At 42.7% G+C, this 21,787-nt stretch overlaps 1 protein-coding gene across 2 annotated transcripts; it reads right to left on the reverse strand.

Annotated features, from left to right (window-relative positions):
• Positions 1 to 1,949: 1,949 nt before the first annotated feature.
• Positions 1,950 to 21,749, reverse strand: Tfb2m (transcription factor B2, mitochondrial). 2 transcript variants are annotated; one of them, XM_006974206.4, is made up of 8 exons: positions 21,248 to 21,749; positions 20,127 to 20,215; positions 17,047 to 17,197; positions 11,252 to 11,400; positions 7,105 to 7,194; positions 4,858 to 4,920; positions 3,826 to 3,986; positions 1,950 to 2,352 (listed from the first exon to the last, which is right to left on the reverse strand). In XM_006974206.4, exons 1-8 carry the CDS (start codon positions 21,558 to 21,560, stop codon positions 2,175 to 2,177), a joined length of 1,194 nt encoding a protein of 397 aa, XP_006974268.1. In that variant the 5' UTR covers positions 21,561 to 21,749; the 3' UTR covers positions 1,950 to 2,174. The 2 variants fall into 2 exon arrangements, with proteins under 2 accessions (XP_006974268.1, XP_076404172.1); XM_076548057.1 differs by lacking the exon at positions 3,826 to 3,986 and having other exon boundaries at positions 2,198 to 2,352; positions 21,248 to 21,741.
• Positions 21,750 to 21,787: the final 38 nt, after the last annotated feature.

Genomic DNA, 21,787 nt, shown 5'->3' on the forward strand with positions numbered 1-21,787 from the left:
CGCCAATCTACTTCAGAGAAGATGATGGGCATTGAAGAACCTCCATATGGAGTTTGCTTTAAATGTGGCAAAGCTAGCCACTGGGCAAGAAACTGCTCTTGCCTCGACTGCTGACAGTATGCTGTCCACATTGAAAAAGCAGGACACAAAAGAACTCAATTGCCAAACTTTGCCAAGACAAGGCAGGCCAGTCCTTTAAAATTCCTGCTTCACAGAAAAGTTTGTCAATTCTGGGCCTGGAGGCTAAAGATGGATGCCCCAACATTGTAGAGGAACCTTGGGTGACTGTCTAGGCACTCAGCTGTTTCTGTCATTTCTATAGTTTTGGAAGCTGTTTGCTCTGCACTTCCTGTTTAATCAGGTAATTTTATATCCTTCTTAGGTATTTGATGGGGTTGAAGACTAGATAGTTACAGTTTTCCTTGTTAACAAATTCAGAAAAGAAACTCACAAAAGAGATGTAAAGTATATAAGGTTGAGAGACATAAAAGCTCAAATTGTTTATCTAAAAAATGTTTTGAGGTATAAAAATAATAGTTTTGGGTTGATAATACAAATTAGGATTAAAAATGGATTAGGTACCAAACTTTCAGCTCACCAAGACAGAATAGATAACGGAGTATTTTCTCTGAATTTGCCAAATGCAAATGAACTGGACAGTGTGAATGTAATTCTTACCTGATAATTGTTTTTATTGTATATAGTTTTTCTGTATCAGAGTTAAAAACCTTCCCTTTTTATTTAGACGAAGAGGAAAATGTGTGATATTTTGATTGCCTTCTGACGTTCCTGAGTGTGGCAATAAAGTTTGCTTTGAATCAGAGGGTGTAGCTAGCTAGCTATTAGCTGATCAAAATTAACCATAGAGGTTTTGGAGTACTGAAGACAGACAAAGAGACAAAGGAAGCAGTAGGGCAGGGCTTAGAGATCTTGGTCCTTTTCAGATTGAGGAACGAGAAAGAAAGGTCATTGGCCACTTCTCTGATCGTTCAGGTTCTTACCGTGGTATCTGACCCTGAGTTTTTATTGATAAAGATTAGATATAAATGCTCCTCCACCTGCCCCTGGCCCCATCACCACTCAGGCTCACCCTCCCGCCGCAGCACCGCTGCAGCTGCAGAGACACACCACTGCACTTTGCTCTCAAGTTTCAGTTACAGACAGAACCACTCCCTGAAAGCACTGACTACATATGATACAACTAAGGTAAATACATTTGGGATCAATTTAATATTTCATTTATGTATTTAGAAGCAAAAAATTATAAAATATTATGTAAAAACTTTATTTCTTAAAATGTTTAAAACCATACTAAAATTTAAACATTTACATTGTATAGTGCCTGATAATCCATTTCAACATACTGAACGATACACTAATCCCTTTCTGAAAAAAGTTTCAATTGTTTTGTTTGACAGGGGTTCTTACTAGCCAAACTGGCCTCATACTCACTATATGGTTTAACTGAACTGATGGTTCTCTACTTTCCAGGTCCCTGGCCTTACACCACCATGCCGGGGCAATCAGTTTATTTTCTCAGGTTAACAGTGCAGAAACTGGAGGAAGATGGAAGCAGGTGGCAATGGAGAAAGCTGTGGGAATTAAAGATGTTTGGCCAAATGGCTTTTAAGAAAGTAAACAAAACTACAACTGACGCCGGGCAGTGGTGGCGCACGCCTTTAATCCCAGCACTCGGGAGGCAGAGCCAGGAGGATCTCTGTGAGTTCGAGGCCAGCCTGGGCTACCAAGTGAGCTCCAGGAAAGGCACAAAAGCTACGCAGAGAAACCCTGTCTCGAAAAACCAAAAAGAAAAAAAAAAAATACCTACGGACCTTTACAGTAAATACAGTTTTTTTTGTTTTTTTTTTAATTTCCTGTGCTGGGGAGCACATACTAGGTATGTGTTCTAACACTGATCTACAGCAGACAGTAATTTAAAATAAAACAAATTTAATCTGATCGAACCGACACTTTCCATTTTATTCAATTTTGAATAAAAAAGTGTATCAAAGGCATCAACTTCAGAAGAAATTATTTGCCTCATTTGTGTCAAACAAGGGCAGTTTCTCTTCTGTTGAAAGTGCATGAACTTCTTGAAATTCAGTTTTCATTTGTCTCCTAATTTCCAAATAAATAAATAAACAGCTCCAGTTCATGGCTTGTAGATTGTTTTCCTAGATCATAATGTCCTCCAAGCTGTTATCATAGACCCATTTGAAGAGAGACTCTTCAGAACTCTCGATAGTTTCAAAAAGTCTTTTGAAGTCTTGAGGATACAGTTTAAGTATTGTCCATCCAGGCCTTATTCTCACCTGCCTCAGTATTTCAATCGGTTCAACTGTACTCAGTGAACTGCAAAGGAAAAGCAAGTAAACATGTTTAACTCCCTTTCACAACAACTGCCAGCTAAATCTAAGAGAGCTGTCTCCTAAATTCAATTAAAATGTAAACTCCCTGTGCAGAGATGATTTTGAACTCCTACTTTACCTCCCAAGTACTAGGATTATAGGTATGTACTACCATACTGGGTATGGATAAGAAATATTTACATAAAATAAATGTTAAGCCTACAATCTCAGCACTCAGGAGACTGGGAAGTTATTCCTAGAATTTTAGAGCTAACCACCGATAAGTTTAAAGTGGTGCAATCAATTCTCACAAACATTCTAGTTTTTTTTTTTAATCTTTTTTATTTCTTGATAGGGCCTCACCACATAGCCCTGACTGGTCTGGAACTCACTATGTAGATCAGACTGGCCTCAATTCAGAGTTCCACCTGCCTCTGCCTCCCAAGTACTGGGATTAAAGGCATGTACCACCATGTGTGTGAGGTTTTTTAAAAGATAGTTTCACTCTATATCTCAGTCTGGTCTGGAACTTACAATAAAGGCCTTGAGCTCATGTGACTGATTCTCCTGCCCCAAGGTCCTGTGAGCTGAGATGATGGACTTACCGTTTCATGTAACTAGTGTGGCAGGGCTCTAATCCTGTTACTTGGAAAGTAAAGGCCAGAGGGTCAAAAGTTCATCTCTGACTCTAACAGAAAGTTAAGCTAGCCTGGGCTACATAAAACCAATCTCAAAACAAATAACTAAACAAATAAATTAACTAAAAATAAGTATTTCTAGTTAACAGTCCCATTAAGGTTATATGGCAAATGACGATTCATTAAAATGACCATTTTCACACTTTTTCCACCTTCTGACAATACTGAGGGCTGCCAGTTACAAAGCTGGATGGAGAAGGCGCCACACTGGCTGTGGTAAGAGCGCTCGCTGCTCTGCTTGGGGGCCTGAGCTCAGTTCTCAGCGCCTATGTCAAGCAGCTCCGTAACTCCAGCTCCAGGGGATGACGCAAATGTTGTCTCCACAGGAACCCAGAACAGTCCACGTGTGAACACACATAAAAACAAGACAAATACAAACCGAACAGAGCTAAAACAGCCTTCGAGTAGCCCAGGTTTTGCCGCTTAAAGACAAAAACAGGTGGTCAGAGGGAGGCGAGGACAACAAGGCACAGCAGAGAGAAAGGTGTTCTTATTGACTTCTTTATAACTCGTATGGAATGGCAGGTGTGTGCCTGCTGCCTGTGTGGTGCCCACGGAGGCAAAGCAGGGGTGCTGGTCCCCGGAACTGGAATGACAGGCACTTGTGAACTGCTTCTCGACCCTCTCTCCAGTCCAGGAGGTATTTTTAACAGGCAAAGTATTTCTAACACGGGCACACCTTACTCTAACTCAAGATGTGAAACCCCACCTTGTCACACAGGAGACAGTCACATTAAATCACTCCTTTTATCATTTGACCTCACTGAATTTCTACTTACCGTAAATGTTGTATTATTGGAGCACTGCGCTTCCCAAAGCAGTGCTTCACCATGTGGAAAAAAGTATCATAATTCAAGGGACTTAAGTTTTCTGTAAATAAACTTCTACGAGGAGTCATTTGAATAAAATATAGGTTTTGTTTCATTGGGTCTAGTGAGTCCTAGACAGAAGAGAAAGTAACTTTTGTCAGTCATACCCATTACCAGGGAGAAGAACTGAGCCTCGACCCTGACTCCTTCAAGCCACTTGCTGCACATCCCTACACGTCCCTGGTTTGCTTACTGAAGGCTCCACACTGTACCGCGGGCCACGTCAGAGTTCTGACAGAAAGTAACCTAGGAGGAGGAGGTTTTCATTCTGTATGTGACAGAGAGCAACGTTGCTGACATTTGCCATGCAAGAGGCGATGGGAGGGTACTAGTCCATTCCTCAGTCGGGGGGGGGGGGGGGGGGCAAACCCAATGTGCGCCTGAAAACCACTTACCACCACTGGGCTGGAAGCTCAGACACTCCTTTATCTAACCCAGAAAGCTCAAGTGTATTGATTGCCTCGTGACTACAGTGAAATCAGAGCTCAGACACATCACCATGAAACCAGTTCCTGCTGTGTTCAAGGACACCACCAGCAGACCCGAGAACACACAAGGATTACTGACTAGACTTTTCCTTATCTTTTTCTTTTTTTGGTTTTTCGAGGTGGTTTCTCTGTGTAGTTTTGGTGCCTGTCCTGGATCTCACTCTGTAGACCAGGCTGGCCTCGAACTCACAGAGATCTGCCTGGCTCTGCCTCCAGAGTGCTAGAATTAAAGGCGTGCGCCACCGCTGCCCGGCTTCCTTATCTTTTTCTAAACATGCATTTATTTACTGTGTGTGCACACATATATATGTATAATTTTATTACTGAAAAGGTTAATTCAGAAAAGATAATCTTTTTTTTTTTTTTTTCCTTTCTTCCATCTCTCCAGCCTCTGAAGGCAATCTTAAAGAAAATAAATGTGATGAACAGGAATGGCAGCATCATTTGTTCTTACCGGAAGCTTTGACTTCTCTAAGTGCCCATTTTCGGGATACACACTAAATGAGGACCAAGGTTCCTGGAGGAGGAAAAACAGACAAGACAGTTCTTTCTTTCTGAAGTTCTATGTGGGACATGTGCACACGGACGTGTGTGAAGGTTGGAGGCTGTTTCCAGGTGTTTCACTCTATCATTCTCCCGTTGTTAAGTAACGGTTTCTCACTGAACCTGGATCTTATGGACTCTAGCTGGCCAGCAAGTCCCAAAGATGCTCCTGTCTCTGCCTCCCCAAGCCCTGGGATTAGAGGAGTGGGCTCTTTTTCACATGGCTACTGGGAACTGAACTCAGGCCCTCATGCTAACACTGTAGTCACTTTACCAACTGAGACATCTCTTCAACCCCAGGACATTCTTTAGTTTACATATATCTCAAATGAGGCCTAAGGCTCCTCAATTGTGTTAGTTCTCTTTAGTCAAAATGCTTCAAGTTATTATTACCATAAAACAAACAAACAAACAAACAAAAACCTACCTATGCGAATCTCAGTGTGGTGGTGTATAGTTATAATCCTAGTACTTGGGAGGTAGAGGTAGCCTGGGCTATATCAAACCCAGCCTACCCCACCCTGCAAACAAAACCAAACCAAAGACAAACCATACCCAGGGGCTAGGGCTGTAGCTCTCTATTTGAGCACTGTTTCTGTGTTCAAATCCAAAAACCCCACGCAAATAAAAGGATAAACACTTCGAATCAGCCGGGCGGTGGTGGCACATGCCTTTAATCCCAGCACTCGGGAGGCAGAGGCAGGTGGATCTCTGTGAGTTCGAGGCCAGCCTGGTCTACAAAGTGAGTTCCAGGAAAAGCGCAAAGCTATACAGAGAAACCCTGTCTCGAAAAACAAACAAACAAACAAACAAAAAAATATATATATAAAACAAACAAACAAAAAAAACCAAAAAACACTTCGAATCATATCTAGCATTGCTAATTAAGTGTTAACAATGACTAAGTATTTGAACTACAGTATTCAAACAGTATATCTTGTGACAGGTAAGAGAATGTGTCAAGCTACGTATGGTGGTACACATACAATCCTAGCACTCAAGGTAGCTAAGACAGGAGGATAAAGTCTAAAGTGAGTGAGCCTGGGTTACATAATGAAATCCTGTCTCACAAAACAAAGAATGTAATATCCACTATACTAAAGAAAGCAAAGCATAGGCAGACAGAAAACAGAAGTGTGTCATCTCTGCCACTGGTGATGTCTGGGCTATAGAACTACAGCACTGGTTCACAAAATTTCCCTTCTGGAGAGCATGTCTCAAATAAACCAAGTTTCCTAGTTGTTTGTTTGTTTGTTTTTCAAGACAGGGCTTCTTTGTATAGGCTTGGCTATCCCAGAATTAGCTCTGTAAACCAAGCTGGCCTTGAACTCACAGAGATCCGCCTGCCTCTGTCTCCCCAGTGCTGGAATTAAAGTCATGCACCACTACCACTCAGCAAGTTTCCTAGTTTTATCATGAGCTATTTGAGCACTGTCTCAAATATTACTTTTATGATTAGAGAAAAAGGTGCTGCGGAGATCCACAGAGGTTTCCTGGTGAGAACTTACTCAGGGTCTGAGAATCTGGGCTTGCTTTACCCAGCAGGGCTGCATAAGGGAATGATTTGACCATGGGCGTGGTTACCAGGTGTTTGGAAGCGTCTGCACTTGGCTGTGTGGTGTGCTGTGATCTAGCAAGGGGGAGATCTTTTGCCCCCGCCCCTTGGCATTGTTATAAAAAACCCTTTTGAATAAATGGAAGAGGCTGTTGGGTATTGATCCAGGCTCTCCTGAAGCTATCCTGTGTTTCTGTCTTTCTTCTCGTCAACTAGGTCTCTTGATCAAATATCTTCTTACCCTTCTCTCATAAAAACCCTTCAAAAGGTGGGAGCTGGCCTCCCACAAGGTGCCAAACAAGTGTCAACATTAATCTCCCTTCAAGAACTGGCAACAGCAAACACCTTAATCCTAGAACTCAGGATGCAGAGGTAGGATAATCTCTGTGATTCAAGGCCATCCTGATCTACATAAGGAGTTCCAGGCCAGGTAGGGCTATATAGTGACACCCTATGTCAAAATAAAACAAAACTAAACAAGTTGGAAAAGAATGAAATTAAATCTTTTAATAAATTAATCTTTTAAATTAACCTTTAGTGCATGGTCTGTGCTTATAAGCATCTGAGTAAGAAAATTCTCCTGGCATCTGAGACTTTACTCACCATTTGAATAAACTTAATATCACAAGCCACTTGCCAAAGCACACTCAACACATGATACAAGTCTGGCCTTTTAGGAGTTGCTATTAGTCTCTAGTGGAAAAAAGAAACAGAGAAAATTATGTTACATAGATTCATAATCAATATCATATGTTGGATCTTACCTTTAACATCTTAATAGCATCTAGAAATTTAAATTAAAAAATGAGAATTGGCCAGGTGTGGTGGCACATGCCTTTAAACTCAGTTCTCAGTAGGCAGAGGCAGGTGGATCTCTGACTTCCAAGACAGACAAGACTACATAACAGAGTCCCCATCTCAAAAAACCAAAAAGGTGAGAACTAAGTACAAAACATTAGCCATAAGTATTTCCAAGTAGAGTTTTCCTTTTTGAAAACATATAATAAACAGATAAAGCTGACTGTATGGGCTGGGCTGGTTAAGAACACTTGTTGCTCTTCCTGACTGGAATTGGGTTCCTAGCACAGACAAAAGGAGGCTCAGAGCTCACAGTTGTGAGCTATTTAAATTGTGCATCAAGAATTGTTAGGCCTGTAACTCTAGCTCCAACACCTTCTAGCCTTTGTCAAGTACATGCACACACATCTAATTAAAAATATGAACAAAACAAAACTGCAGGCCAGAACAATGGCTCAGCAGTTAAGAGCACTGGATGCTCCTCCAGACAACCCAGGTTCAGTTCTCAGCAACCACGTGACATGTCACAACCACTGTCTGTAACTCCAGACCCAGAGGATCCGATGCCCTTTGTTTTACTTCCTCAGGCACTACGTGCACATGGTACACAGACATATCACTCTTAATAAGGTGGCATTTCAGGGAGATATCTTACTTAAGAAAAACTAAAATAAAAAATGTATAATGACCAGACATGGTAGCAAACACCTTGTAATGTCAGCACTAGGGAGACTAAGACAGGATTCTTCTGAGTTCAAGGCTGGCCTGGGCTACATAGTGAGTTCCATACCCAGCCCAGGTTACAGAGCAAGACTGTTTCAAAAACTAAAACCAAACACAAATAGGAAAAACTCATCATTTAGCCACAGGCACAATTAAGACAGAAACAATTCATACACTATGGATCCAACAACATAACAGAACAGCACGGACTATGGAAAAAGAGAAGTATGCTAGAATTCTACATTAGGTGAGCTACAAAGTTGTGTATCAAGAGTTGTTATGGCTGAGGATAAGATGGTGCTGGTCACCAAGCCTGATGACCTGTGTCCAATCCCTGGGACCAACATGGTGGAAGGAGAAAACACCTCCAAGTTGTTTCCCGACTCCCACAGGGCTAACTACGCTGTGTATGAGCATGAGTGAATGCGAGTGTACACACACACACACACGCACTGTTTTTTTTTTAAATAAAAAATAATTGTTAATCTTTTTTTTTTTTTTTTTGAGACAGGGTTTCTCTGTGTGGCCCTGGCTGTCCTGGAACTCACTCTGTAGACCAGGCTGGCCTCAAACTCAGAGATCCGTTTGCCTCTTGTCTTCAGAGTGCTGGTAAAGGGGTGCACCATCACTGCCCAGCAAAGCCGACTCTTGTTGGACATTAAGGACGATACCATCAGTGAATGGAAGGTACCACCAAGAAAGGATCTCATAGAAAAGTCCATGTTAAAGAAGTTGCAAGACAAATTTTTGTTCTCATGTAGCCCAAGCTGGTCTCCAACTATATATTGGAGGATGACCTTGAATTCTGATCCTTCTTCCTCTACCCACTAAGTGCCTCCTAAATAGTTGGATCACAGGTTTGGCCACTGTGGCCAACTTACAACCTGATGAGCATTCTTCCGTTCCTTGTTCTCATTTTTTGTTTATTTACAGTAGATATGTATGTAGGTATGTGGATCGAGATTCTCTACTCTCACTCTACATGGCTCGCCAATATTTACTATCTGGGTGAGGACACGTTACCTCATTTCCTGCACCATTATTCCTATCTAGGGTTCCTTTATGTACAAATGGGCACTGCCTATTAGACTGGAGCAAAGCTCATGCACAGGAAGCGCTGTGGACCGTTAGCCGAGTCTAACAGCACTGTTCATGGCTGCAGGACGCCTTCTCACTAAGGAGGGAAAAAGCAGAGGCTGCTGTCCCTGCACCAGACTCCCAAAGAGCAGACTAAAAGTCCAACTGGAGCCGCTCAGACCTGAGTTCCAAGCCACTAAGGTGAACCAATGTTGTTTATTTGCTTTTCCCAGAAATCAGGAACAGCCAAAGTTCCCAAACAAGCCAGGCACAACTTGCCAAGATAATGTCAGTCCATCTGCACTAATCCTTATACAACAAAGGTCATCTGAAGGAACCTGGTGGTAACCAATGGGCTCTTTTTCTATTGTTCAGTATCCCTGCTGCTTTTTTAGGAATATGATTGTGAAATGATCAAGCAGCTATTGAGTTTGGGTTAGCTTTCTTCAATGTCCACTGTCTAGAAAATCAACCTCCTTTGCTGTTTCTGTCGGGACATGTATTCCACTGTCAATGGAAAGAAGCATTGATGTGCCCTTCTATCAAAGATAAAGCAGTCAGGGTGGTGAGAAACCGACAAGGACACAAGATTTTGATGGACTGATGATATACCAATGACTGGTAAGAAAACAAAGAAGATGGTCAGCAAAAACTAGCCATTAGGAAAACACTAACACACTGGAACACTACTTCATCCAGCTAGGAGATGAAGTCTGGTGCAGAAACACAAAGAAAGGGCCGGGGGGTGATGCAGCTGGCCACGCTTGCTGACTTGGGTTCGATCTCTGGAACACAACTTTGACCTCCACACATATGATGTGGCATGTGTGTACCCACACTCACACACTAACAAGAAACACAAATTAGCTGGATGTGGTGGCACACGCCTTTAATCCCACCACCTGAGAAGCAGAAGCAGGCGGATCTCTGTGAGTTCGAGCAAAGCAAGTCCAGAAGAGCCAGGGCTGTTACACAGAAAACCCTGTCTCGAAAAACAATCAAGCAAGCAAACAACAACAACAAATCAAAACAAACAAAAAGAACCTCACAAAATAAAATAAAAAGAAACACAAGTATGATGGGGAAAACTCTGAATTCTTGTGCACTTTGTTGGGAAAGTAAAATAGTGTGTCTAGCAAGAAAAGCAGTATGGCACTTCCTTAAAACATTAACTAGAACCACTACACGATCTAGCAACGCTAGTTCTACACATATGAACCGAAGCCACAGAAAGCAGGGGCTGGGGAGGCAGCTCAGTGTACAGTGCTCGCCACAAAAACAGGAGGACCTGAGCGAGGTCCTCAGCACCCACGGAAAAGCCAGCACAGCAGCTCAGGCCTGTAACTCACGGCGAGAGGCGAGGCGGAGACAGGCAGATCCCTGGGGCTTCCTGGCCAACTAGTCTAGGCAAACAGCAAACTACAAGTCCTAGTGAGGGACCCTTCTCAAAACAGTAGATCAATGAAGAAGGAAAATTGAGGTAAAGAAAGAAAAAAGTTAAAAAAAAAATCAAAGAAGTAGATGGCTCCTGCGCAATGACATCAGAGGCTGACTACAAATCCATTACAAATCCACCTGTACACCACCCCTGCCACAACCAGAGAGCGAGAAAGAACTTGTGTATGTGGCAGCTTTATTCACAATATTTGAGAAGGGAAGGCAGCTAAGTGTTCTTTCACGGATGAATAGATAAATTTTAGTGAGTCCATATAGGAGAATAATATTCAGCTAAAAAAGAAAAAAAATGAAAGAAATTTCAACACACGGTAACACAGAGAAACTTGAAGATACCATGCTAAGTTCAGTACGCCAGCCACAAAAGGACAAAGGTAGTATGACTCAAAGCCAAGCTCAGAGAGAAGCCAAGCTCCTTCGACAATGGTCAGTAAAGCCTGAGGAAATGGGAACATGGGGCGTTAAGTGCTCAGTGGAATATCTAAAAAATGTTGGAGCTAGACCGCAAGTACTGGATGTGCAGTATAAACATATTCAATGCCCCTGAACTGTACATTGTAAAATAATTAAACTCTCACATGTCAGGGGCCCCAAATGAAAATGCAGCTGAAGTTCCTCAGAAGACTACAGCCTTCTCTTCAGCATCCTCTACAATACCTTCTCGAAGTAGCAACACCAGTCACTACTGACAACCCACCTGGAAGTGTTTTTCAGTAACAAACAGATTCAGCTCTACTCGTCCGTATCTGTATATAGACTCGCAGGAATACAGATCGAACAGAATTTTCCAAAGTATTCGTCTTTCGTCTTTATTTGGTAGGATTCCAAATATTTTTACAGGAACACCTGTTAGGGATACAAGCATAAACTTGCATAAGGTTCCTAAAACTTTTTCCTATGATCACATTTTATTGATGCAAAGTAAGTTAACAATGGTAACTATTTCAGTTAAGGATCCAAGATGGTGGGTGACACGCAGGTATGGTGTGCTGGAGTCGCAGGGAAGCAACTGAGGACATCTGGGTGACATCATCAGAAGAGGTGGGTAAACACCCATAAACTGTCCAGTCTAGTAATGCCGTAAATGAGAAACTGTTAGGAGCTGGGGAGATAGAGGGCTCTCTCAAAGAAGGGTTTACTGTGTAGGCATCAGAACCCGACTCCAGACCCCCAGGCTTGACTGTCCAGTCTACCTAACTAGGTTCCAGGTTCAGTGACAGATATGGGGTGACCGAGGAGGACACTCAACATCAAACTTTGGCTTCCACAGGCATACACGTGTACATGTGCACACACGAATGTGTACACATACATAAAGAGGAAAAAAAGGAAGAACAAGAAAGTTGCTGTGCTGGCTAGTTTTAAGTCAACTTGACACAAGCTAGAGTCATCTGAGAGGAGGGAGCCTCAACTGAGAAAGTGCCTCCATAAGATCAGGCTGTAGGCAAGCCTGTAGAGCATTTTCTTAATTACTGATTTACAGAGGAGGGCCCAGCTCATTGTGGGTGGTGCCATGTGGTGATATATTGTGTACCCTAATAAAATTTGCCTGAAAATCAGAGAACAGAACAAGTCACTAGATTAAACAGAGGCCAGGCAGTGGTGGCACACACCTTTAATCCAATCGGGATTAATTGGGAGGCAAAAATCTGTCTGGGTCTCTGTGAGTTCAAAGCCACCCTGGACTACATGAGATTGATTCAGACTAGGAGAGAAACAGTCAGACAATGGTGGCACACACCTTTAACCCCAGTACCTGGGAGTCACACCCCTTTAATCCCAGCACTTGAGATCTCATGCCTTTGCTACCAGTATTTGGGAAGCACACACACTCCATTAATCCCAGCACCAGGAGGGAAGTGAAATGGCTGGGTGGGAAAGGGATAGAAGGTGTGAGGAGACAGGAACTAGACCCTTCCAGCTGAGGACACAGAGGAATTCAGTCAGAGGATTCGTGGAGATAGGATCTCGCCTTCCATTCGGCCTAAGGATTTGGTAGTGGTGAGAAGTTTCTTTATCGGCTTGTTCCTTTGTCTCTCTGATCTTTCAGCATTGACCCCAATATCTGGTACTGGGTTTTTTACTAAAAGACCATTAGAAATTCGAGCAACCGTGCCATCCCTGGGCTAGTGGTCCTGGGTTCTATAAGAAAGCAGGCTGAACAAGCCATGAGGAGCAAGCCAGTAAGCAACACTCCTCCATGGCCTCTGCATCAACTCCTGCCTCCAGGATCCTGCCCTCACTGCTTTTGATGATGTACAGTTATATGAAACTGTGAGTGAAATAAACCTTCTCCTCTTCAAGTTGCTTTGATTGTAGCATTCATCAGAGCAAAAGTAACACTAACTAAGACAGGTGCCTATGGCAATGACAGGGGGAAATACTGGGGGAAACATCCTTTCCTCTTGGCACTCATGAGAGCAGCCACAGAACACCATTTTAAAAAGATTCTTGGAGCTGGAGAGATGGCTCAGCAGTTAAGAGCACTTGGTGCTTTTCCAAGACTCAAATTTGGTTGCCAGCACCCATTGTGGCTCACAATGACCTGTAATTCCGGCTCCAGGAGATCTGATGCCTTCTTCTGGCTTTTGAGGGTACTGGTTTGTACATGTATATACTTACATACAAGCATATGTAAAGAGCAAACGAACAAAACCCTCTGCTGAGTCAGCAGTTTAGTTCTGGCCCCATTTCCTCCCCAAGAGTGTCATGGAACTAGACTGGAAAAAAATCTGAATTAGATAGAGCCATGCAATATTTCGTGAGACGGACACCTGGTTGAGGAAGCCTATAGGAGAACACAAACTTGTGTGGGGTGGCACACCCTAGACATCCAGAAGTGCAGCCGAAGAGCAGGATAAGCATTCGAAACTGGACTCCTAAAGGTCTACCCCAGGTGCGACTCTTATGTATGAGCAGACCTGTGAAGGATGTTACTCCCCCCTCCCCCCCCCCACAGACTGGGCCTCTGTGACCTGACGGACATGCATCCAGGTGCAAGGCTGCAGCCAGCAATCAGGCGAGACTGCATGCAGTTTCTCTATCCCCAACCAGCTCTTTCCCCTTCATGCGCATCTCTGTTCAATACTCAAGTCGGCAGACTAACTGTGTCCTCTATCCTGCTCTCCCCTCTTCTTTATTTCCATAGGCTTGTCCAAAGCACATGGGCTATACAGACAGGCTTGTGGGGTCTCTGATCTCAGCCTCCTAACAGCTGGGACTCATTTAATCTTTTAGTTGTTTGATAATGTGTCTTTCTATTTTTAAGATTGATTTTCATGATTTTAAAATTACGCACAGATGTGTGTTTCTGCATGTAGGCACACATGCTGAGTGCAGGTGCACAAGGATGCCACAGGCATCGAACCTCCTAGAGCCGTTGGTACACACGGCTGTGAGCGGCCCGCATGAATGCTGGGCTAACCTTAGCTAAAACTGCTTCATGGACATCCTGCAGTTCCTACTGTTACCCCTTTTGTTGATTTCCCTCCTCTCCTTTTCTCCCCCAACTCAATACTCCTCACTAACCTTGCTTCACCTTTCTCCTTTCCATGCATACACCGTAACTAAGAGCCTAAGACACACCATACCATCGGTGTTCCTGTACCGACTACAATGATGGGCACTCAGAGGGGATTGTGTAGTTGACTGTATTATATGTTCATAGTGGCCTCCCCTTCCATAGTGACTGTTCCTGCAGACACTCTTCTACTTTTAGGGTTGTACTAGGGATTGTAAGTATATCCAAAGAAACCAAAGAGGATACCAATAAATTCCTGGACAAATTCCAAGAGAACACAAACAGCTTAATGAAATAAGGTTAAGTACAGATATAAATTGAAATTCAAGAAGTAGATAGAAATACTTGAAGAATACTTGAAATATTAAACTCAGGAAGTCAAATAAAAATCTCTGTGGAAAGCATCACTGGTAAAACAGATCAAAGTGAAGGTGCACTATCTGGGCTTAAGACAAAGAAGACAAATTGGAACATTCAGAAAATGATAATAAATTAACTGAAAGGTATCAACAGAACATTTGAGATCTGTGGGATACCATAAGAAAAGACCAAATCTATAAATCATGAGCATAAAAGAATGATTCATGCTAAAGGCGTAGAAAATATTCTAATTAAAATCATAGGAGAAGGTTCTGAATCTAGGTAAAGACACGCCCATTCAAGTCACGATGCATTTAGAGCACCAAACAGACGCAAGCAGACAAGAACCTTCCCACTTCACTGATGGTCGAAACACTCAGCTGGGTGCTGGTGGCACACGCCTTTCATCAGGAAACAAAGGCAGGCTGAGTTTGAGGCCAGCCTGGTCTACATAGTGAGAGTTCTAGGACAGCCAGGGCTACACAGAGAATCCCTGTCTTGAAAAATCAAAATCAAAACCAAACCTAACAAACAAAAATGCACTCGACATACAGAACAAAGACAGCTTTTGGAAGCTGGGGGGGAGAAGTGGCAAGCTGCACGTAAACGGAGACCAGCAGAGTAACAGCAGATGTCTCGACAGAAACTAACACAGGAGGGCTTGGGACGACGCATTTCCGGCTCTAAAAGATGACAACTGTGAACCCAGAATACTGCAACCAACAAAGCTTTGTCACAATCAAAGAGAAGGAAAAACATTCCATGATAAGGGCAGACTAAAGAATTCATAACCATTCAACCAGCCAGCCCCACAGAAGATGCGTGAAGGAATTCTTCAGACTGAAGAGAAAGATAAAGACATCCAGGAGGCAAGGGGAAAGAAGAAATACACTAGAAACAGTAGTTAAGCAAAGGAGAGAAAAACACCGAATACTACAAGATAATAAAATAGCAGGAATTAACAGATACTTTTCAATAATAAACTGAGTGTTAGTAGCCTAAACTCCCCAGTCAAAAGGTACAAATGAGCAAACTGAATTTAAAAACAGGACCTAAGTCAGGTGTGGGGGGGGAAGGCACCAAGGCAGAGGCAAATGGATCTCTATGAGTTTGAAGCCAGCCTGCAACACAGTAAGTTCCAGGCCAGTCAAGCTACACAGTAAGACCTTTCCCAACAAACAAACCAAAACACCATTCTCCCCACCACAACCCCCCAAAAAACCAAAAGCAACAACAAAAACAGGATCTCATTATTTGTTACTTCCAAGAACCAGACCTCAGGTCAAAGGCAGGAGCAACCCTAGGGTGAAAGAATGGAACAAGATGTTCCAAGCAAACGGGGCTGGGAGACAAGCAGGTGTCCCCATTCTAACAGACAAAACAGACTCCCAACACAAACAAGGTGGAAGACATAAAGGTCACTGTGCACTGATTAACGGAACAACCCATCAAGACGGCATTATAGTTTATTATTAATGCATTCAAACTGACCACAATACACAATGCCATTTTTTTTTTCAGTTGTAAAAAGCAAAGTTATGTCATTTGCAGGGAAGAAACTGGAGATTATCATATTAAGCAAATTAAGGCAGCCTCAGAAGACAAATATCTTGTCTTCTTCATATGTAGTTACTAGATTTTCCACAGATACATAGAGTCATGTGTAGAAGCGAAGCTGTAAGAGAACAGAGGAGGGTAGCAGACCAGGAGAAAGGCAGAATATGGAGGGCTGCAGAGACACCTCAGTGGTTAAGAGCACTAGCTGCTCTTGGAGGACACTGGTCAGTTCCTTGCACCCACATGGTGGCTGACAACCGTCTAAATTCCAGTTCAGGGATCCAAGCGCTCTTCTGGCTTCCATGGGTACTGCAACCGCATGGTGTATAGACAAACACACAGGCAGAACACGCACATGCACACAATAAATAAGTCTTTAAAAAGAATTATGAATAAAAAGGTGTGTGGTGGTTTGGGGGTGGTACTGGTAGGAAGTGTGGCCTTGTAGGAGGAGGTGTGGTCTTGGAGGAAGTGTGTCACTGTGGAGGCGGGCTTTGAGGTCTCATATATGCTCAAGCCACACCCAGTGAAACAGTTCACTTCCTGTTGCGTTTGAATCTACATGCAGAATTCTCCAGCACCATGTCTGCCTGCACATCACCATATATCCAGCTACCACGGAAACTGTTAGCCATCACCTAATTAAATGTTTTCTTTTATAAAAGCTGCCATGGTCATGGTGTCTCTTCGTAGCAAAAGAAACCCTAAGACAAGGTGATATGAAAGAGAATTCATATGAACAACACATATTTAGACATACATTTATATGAAAATTCTTATGTAATACAGTCCCATGTACAATGAATATATACAATTAAGATTCAATAACTAAGCCCCCCACTTAAAACATAACTTGTCCTGTACAAAAATAAAATGGTTATTTGTATGCAGGAAAAAGGAATGGCATGTTTAGTGTAAGAGCAGTTGCTTATTAACTGAACAATCTAAATCTCTCCATATATTGCATATACATCTAGTAAACAAATAAGTCATACTGGTAAAGAAAATGCTGTTTATAAAGAATTAACTTTAATGGAAGACAAAAAAAAAATTACCTGCTGACCAAGGAAGTGCTTTTATTCCCAAATTCTGAAAAACGACACGTGAATCATATTCTGGTTTTATTATTTCCTGTTGCCTGGGATCCATTTTAAAGAAGTCACTGTGAACCACCTGCAACTCTCTACCAATACTATTCCTCAAGTCCTGAAGAGATGAGAAGGTGACATCAGAAATTTCATCATGTACACCGCGCTACAATTCAAAGATCTACCTCAAAAAATAAAAAAAATAAAAAATTGCTGAGCACATGGGGGCATGTCTGCAATCTCATCACTCAGGAAACTGAGACAGGAGAATTACAAATTCTAGGAGGGCCTGGATTACATAGTAAGTTTAAGACCAGTCTATCTCTATAATATAGTGAGATTTGGTCTGAACAATCCAAGGGCTGGGAATATATACGGCTTAATGATAGGTCATCTGCCAAACATGCATGAAGCCCAGGGAGGCACTACAGCACCCCAAATAAAAAAGTTCAAAGCTCTCATGTGAAGGTACAAGTATTCTTAATATGCCTCAAATTTAACATAGGAACTAAAAATCAACCACTGCAGGAAAAAACGGTCCAAGTGCAACAGTTTTCTAAGAGGTCTGATACAGAAGTAACCTTCCCTAGGAGCCCATGCAGCTCAGTAGTACAGTACTCATGTAGCATGTACAAGGCCCTGAAGTCAACCACCAGCACCACCTAAAAACAAAACCAAGCCAGGCATGGTGGTGGTGCATGCCTTTAACCCCAGTACTCAAAAGACAGAGGCAGGTAGGTGAGGCCAGCCTGGTCTACAGAGGGAGTTCCAAGACAGCTAGGACACACAGAGAAACCTTGTCTCAAAAAACTGAAATAAAAAACAACAACAACAAAAAATCATCAACAATAGGGGAACCCATGGCTGATATATAGAACTGAATGGTATTGTAAAATAAAATATATATTAAAAAATAAATAAATAAATAAAAAGAAAATTTAAAGTTAATAAAGCATTATAGAATCTAAAAAAAAAAATCATCAACAAATTTTCCTTTCTTTTTGTTGATTGCTTTCGCTGTTTATAAAGCTGCTTCCTTTGGAGGTGTGGGGAATGTTAAATCAGGGTCTCACTAGGTGGCACTGGAACTCACTACATAGATGAAGCTGACCTCTTTGGGTGATTCTTCTGCCTCCCACATGTTAGGATTACAGGCACTTGGGAGGCAGAAGTAGGAGGAGTTCTATGAAGCTGAGGCCAACCTGATATACCATAGCTCTTTTTTTTCAATTTTTTTGGAAAAAGCCTATGTAGCCAGCCCTGTCTAGTTTGGAATTCCCAACATAGACTAGGTTAGCCTTGCCACTGCACCAGACTTGTGAGATTAAAAGCATGTGGCACCTCACCTGCCGGGCTCACTTTTACCACTGGGGTTTGCACTGTGGACCTTGTTTGTGCTAACTGTTCTACCACTGAGCATAACCACACCAAAGGCCAACAACAATTCAATACTTAAGTTGTTTTTTTTTTTTAAATTAAATCTTTAGATGTCATAGCTATTTCTACAATGTTTTGTTGTCACACAGTGTGGTGATATTTTGTTTGTACTTTAACAAATAAATTTTGCCTGAAGATCAGAGTACAGAGGTAGACACTAGAGGTCAGGCACTGGTGGCACATACCTTTAACCCCAGCTTGGGATCTCATGCCTTTGATCCCAGCACTTGGGAGGAGGAAACAGGAAGTGGCATGGCTGGACAGAGAGAGGAAGTGATAAGGCGGAGTGAAGACAGTCTGAGGATGGCTAGAGGTAAGAAGCCTTTCTACTGGCTGGCTGCTCTGCTTCTCTGATCTTTCAGCTTTCACCCTGACATCTGACTCTGGGTTTTTATTACTAAGACCAATTAGGATTTGAGCTACAGCACAGCACTTTAAAGTCAAGTCATCCATTCTCCACGCTTTCAGAAAACTGGCATAGATATACAGGTATAAGTTTTCTGAACTAATTTCCTCTCTAGTGGTCAGCTGTCAGTTAAAGACTCAGAAACACTAAAACAACCATTTGGAGGAAAATCCAGCACTCTGCAACTGCATTTGACCATATCAAACCTGTTTTTGCTTCATTTTAAGTCCTAACTAAACTCAGAGTTTACACAGATCCACTAACTTAACCTTAGCATTCACTCTTGAATTTTAAGCTCACAAAAAGGCAAGGTCATAAGCTTAGTGGTCAATTATATATCACTCAGCTAGACTGTTTAGAAAGGGGAAGATGTGACATGCTCCCTCCTGATCTTAGGGGAACAAACCACACTCATTTAACCAAAGGTAGGTTACCAATTGAAAAATGTAACAAACTAATTAACCAAGCTTTATGTACAAGTAGTCCTACCTAGATTTAGAGGAAAGCACCCGATTTTATTAAGCTTAGTCAATGGAGAACTGGAAGCTCCGTGGGGATGAGCTTGCATAAATGGAGTGTGATCTACTATAACCAACCAAAGGTGGGACAGACCCCAGGCCCGTCTGTCAAGATTCTTAGCCTCTTTCATGTGCCGTTCCTTCCTCCTGGCCAAAGGGTGAGGGCTTTTGGGAGGAAAAGGACTTATGATCTACTATGAAACAAAGGAGGTCAGAGACTGTCTTTACAGGCAGCTCTCACACAGAAAGCTAACAATAATCACAGGCCATGGTTTGCTTTGCAGTGAGGTGGTCCTGGTTTCTATGACTGCCCTTTGAGAATAGGAGTTCTGGTCTCTGGCTCCATTTGAAGGAGAAAGAAGTAAAGAGATAGGAAGGCAGAGATACCTTATTTCTGAGGCTATACTTGTGGGCTTCCAACTGTCTTTTATTTCAAAATACTCAGCATGTCAACGTGTCACACTTTGAGGTACCATTTTCTGGGTACCAATAGGAACTAGAAAACAGCCCAGAACTCCCAAGCTTTAAGTTACTCAACAAGCACTGAAGATTCATGGGTCCTAGTCTTTAATGATATTAAACATAGTCCCCAAAAAGATCTATAAGAAGAAATTGTGCTAACTTCTTTAGCCCACTCAAAGTTAGTGGATGGAACAACAAATGACTTTAGGAACATAAAAATATACCTTTAAATGTGGAATATGAGATGCTTCACTTTCAAAGGCAATCACTCTGGTACCAGCTTTAAGTAATGCCTCAGTCAGGATTCCAGGACCTGGTATATTAACAGAAAAACTTTATTTGCAAAATAAACAACATAGTCTCTCTCACTTACTATGTAGACCAGGCTGGTCTCAAACTAACAGAGATCAGCCTGGCTCTGCCTTCCAAGTGCTGGGATTAATGGTGTGCACCACCAATATTTTTTTTTCTTTTTTGTTTGTTTTTTGAGACAGGGTCTCTCTATGTAGCCCTGACTGCCCTGGAACTAGCTAAGTAGACCAGGCTGACCTTGAACTCAGAGATCAGCTTGCCTCTGCGAGGATTAAATGTGTGTGCCACTACATTTGGCCATAGTTTCTTTCAAAGCTGACTTTTACACATTTTAAATATCACAACATTCCTAGATATGATTCTTTTTATGTAAAAAGATATGATCTTTACATATGTAAAAAGATGAGCTGGGTGTTGGTGGTGCATGCCTTTAATCCCAGCACTCAGGAGGCAGAGCCAGGTGGATCTCTGTGAGTTGGAGGTCAGCCTGGTCTACAGAGCGAGATCCAGGACCGCCAGAGCTACACAGAGAAACCCTGTCTTGAAAAAACAAACAAACAAACAAACAAAAAAAGATGATTAGACAGTTAACTTGAACCCACAACATCCCAACAGGTAACATTCCAGGATGTCAGTGACAGCAAAATTTACACTCCTCAACAAATCTCACTATTTCTTAGAAAAAAATAGTATTTAAGATTGCAGCTTACTTCTGACTCATGGACTATCTGAACATTTCGTCATAAAAACTACTGTCAAGTCTAAACAGAACCGACTTTCTGTAAGAAGCGGTGCTTAAAAAAGAGAAGACAGTTCAGGACCAATGAGAATGCTCAGAGGGCAAGAGCACTGGGCGTCTACCCTGACAACCTCATCTCAAGAGGTTGTCATCATCGAGATGCATGCGGTGTTAAGGATAGAAGTGACTCTCCCTAAGTTGTTTTCTGAACTAAATACGCGCACGCACAGTAAATAAACCTAACTTAGAAAATTAGGGATGTAAAGGTCAAGAGCAAACCTTCTGCTATCTCACCTGGATTGCACTCTAGTACAAGTTGACGGGACGGTTTTTGGAACCCCAGGATGTTTCGTACCAGGTTCCTGGCCAATTTCTTACACGCTACATGACGCGTAGGCTCGGGTCGACCCTTGGGTGCATAATAGGGTGATTCATCGAAATCAGGATCAAATAACGGCTGCAGGTAGAAGTCAGAGAAGTCACGACGGTTCCTCGCTTGCCCGTCCTTCCGCGTCGCCGCTCCAGACCCCAGAACACAAGAGCGAGCGGGACCGGCCAACAGTGACAGCGCCAGCCGCGGAGGCAGCCCTATCCCCGGGCCCCACATCCTCCTCTAACATCCACCGCAACCACCAGTTCGGGCAGTTTCTGCGAAGAACAAGAAGCACCACATCCCCACGTGCAGCAGCAACACACCGACTCCCTAGGCCGGGCGGAAACAAACACTACAGAGGGCGCATGCGGACGCCGGAGCATCAACCTTTTCTGCACTCGCTTCCGCTTCCGCCCAGGCTCCGCCCCCAGACGCCTGTGAGTGGACTATCCGGGTGTGTC

Source organism: Peromyscus maniculatus, chromosome 11, assembly GCF_049852395.1.
Source record: "Peromyscus maniculatus bairdii isolate BWxNUB_F1_BW_parent chromosome 11, HU_Pman_BW_mat_3.1, whole genome shotgun sequence".
NCBI classification, from domain to species: domain Eukaryota; kingdom Metazoa; phylum Chordata; class Mammalia; order Rodentia; family Cricetidae; genus Peromyscus; species Peromyscus maniculatus.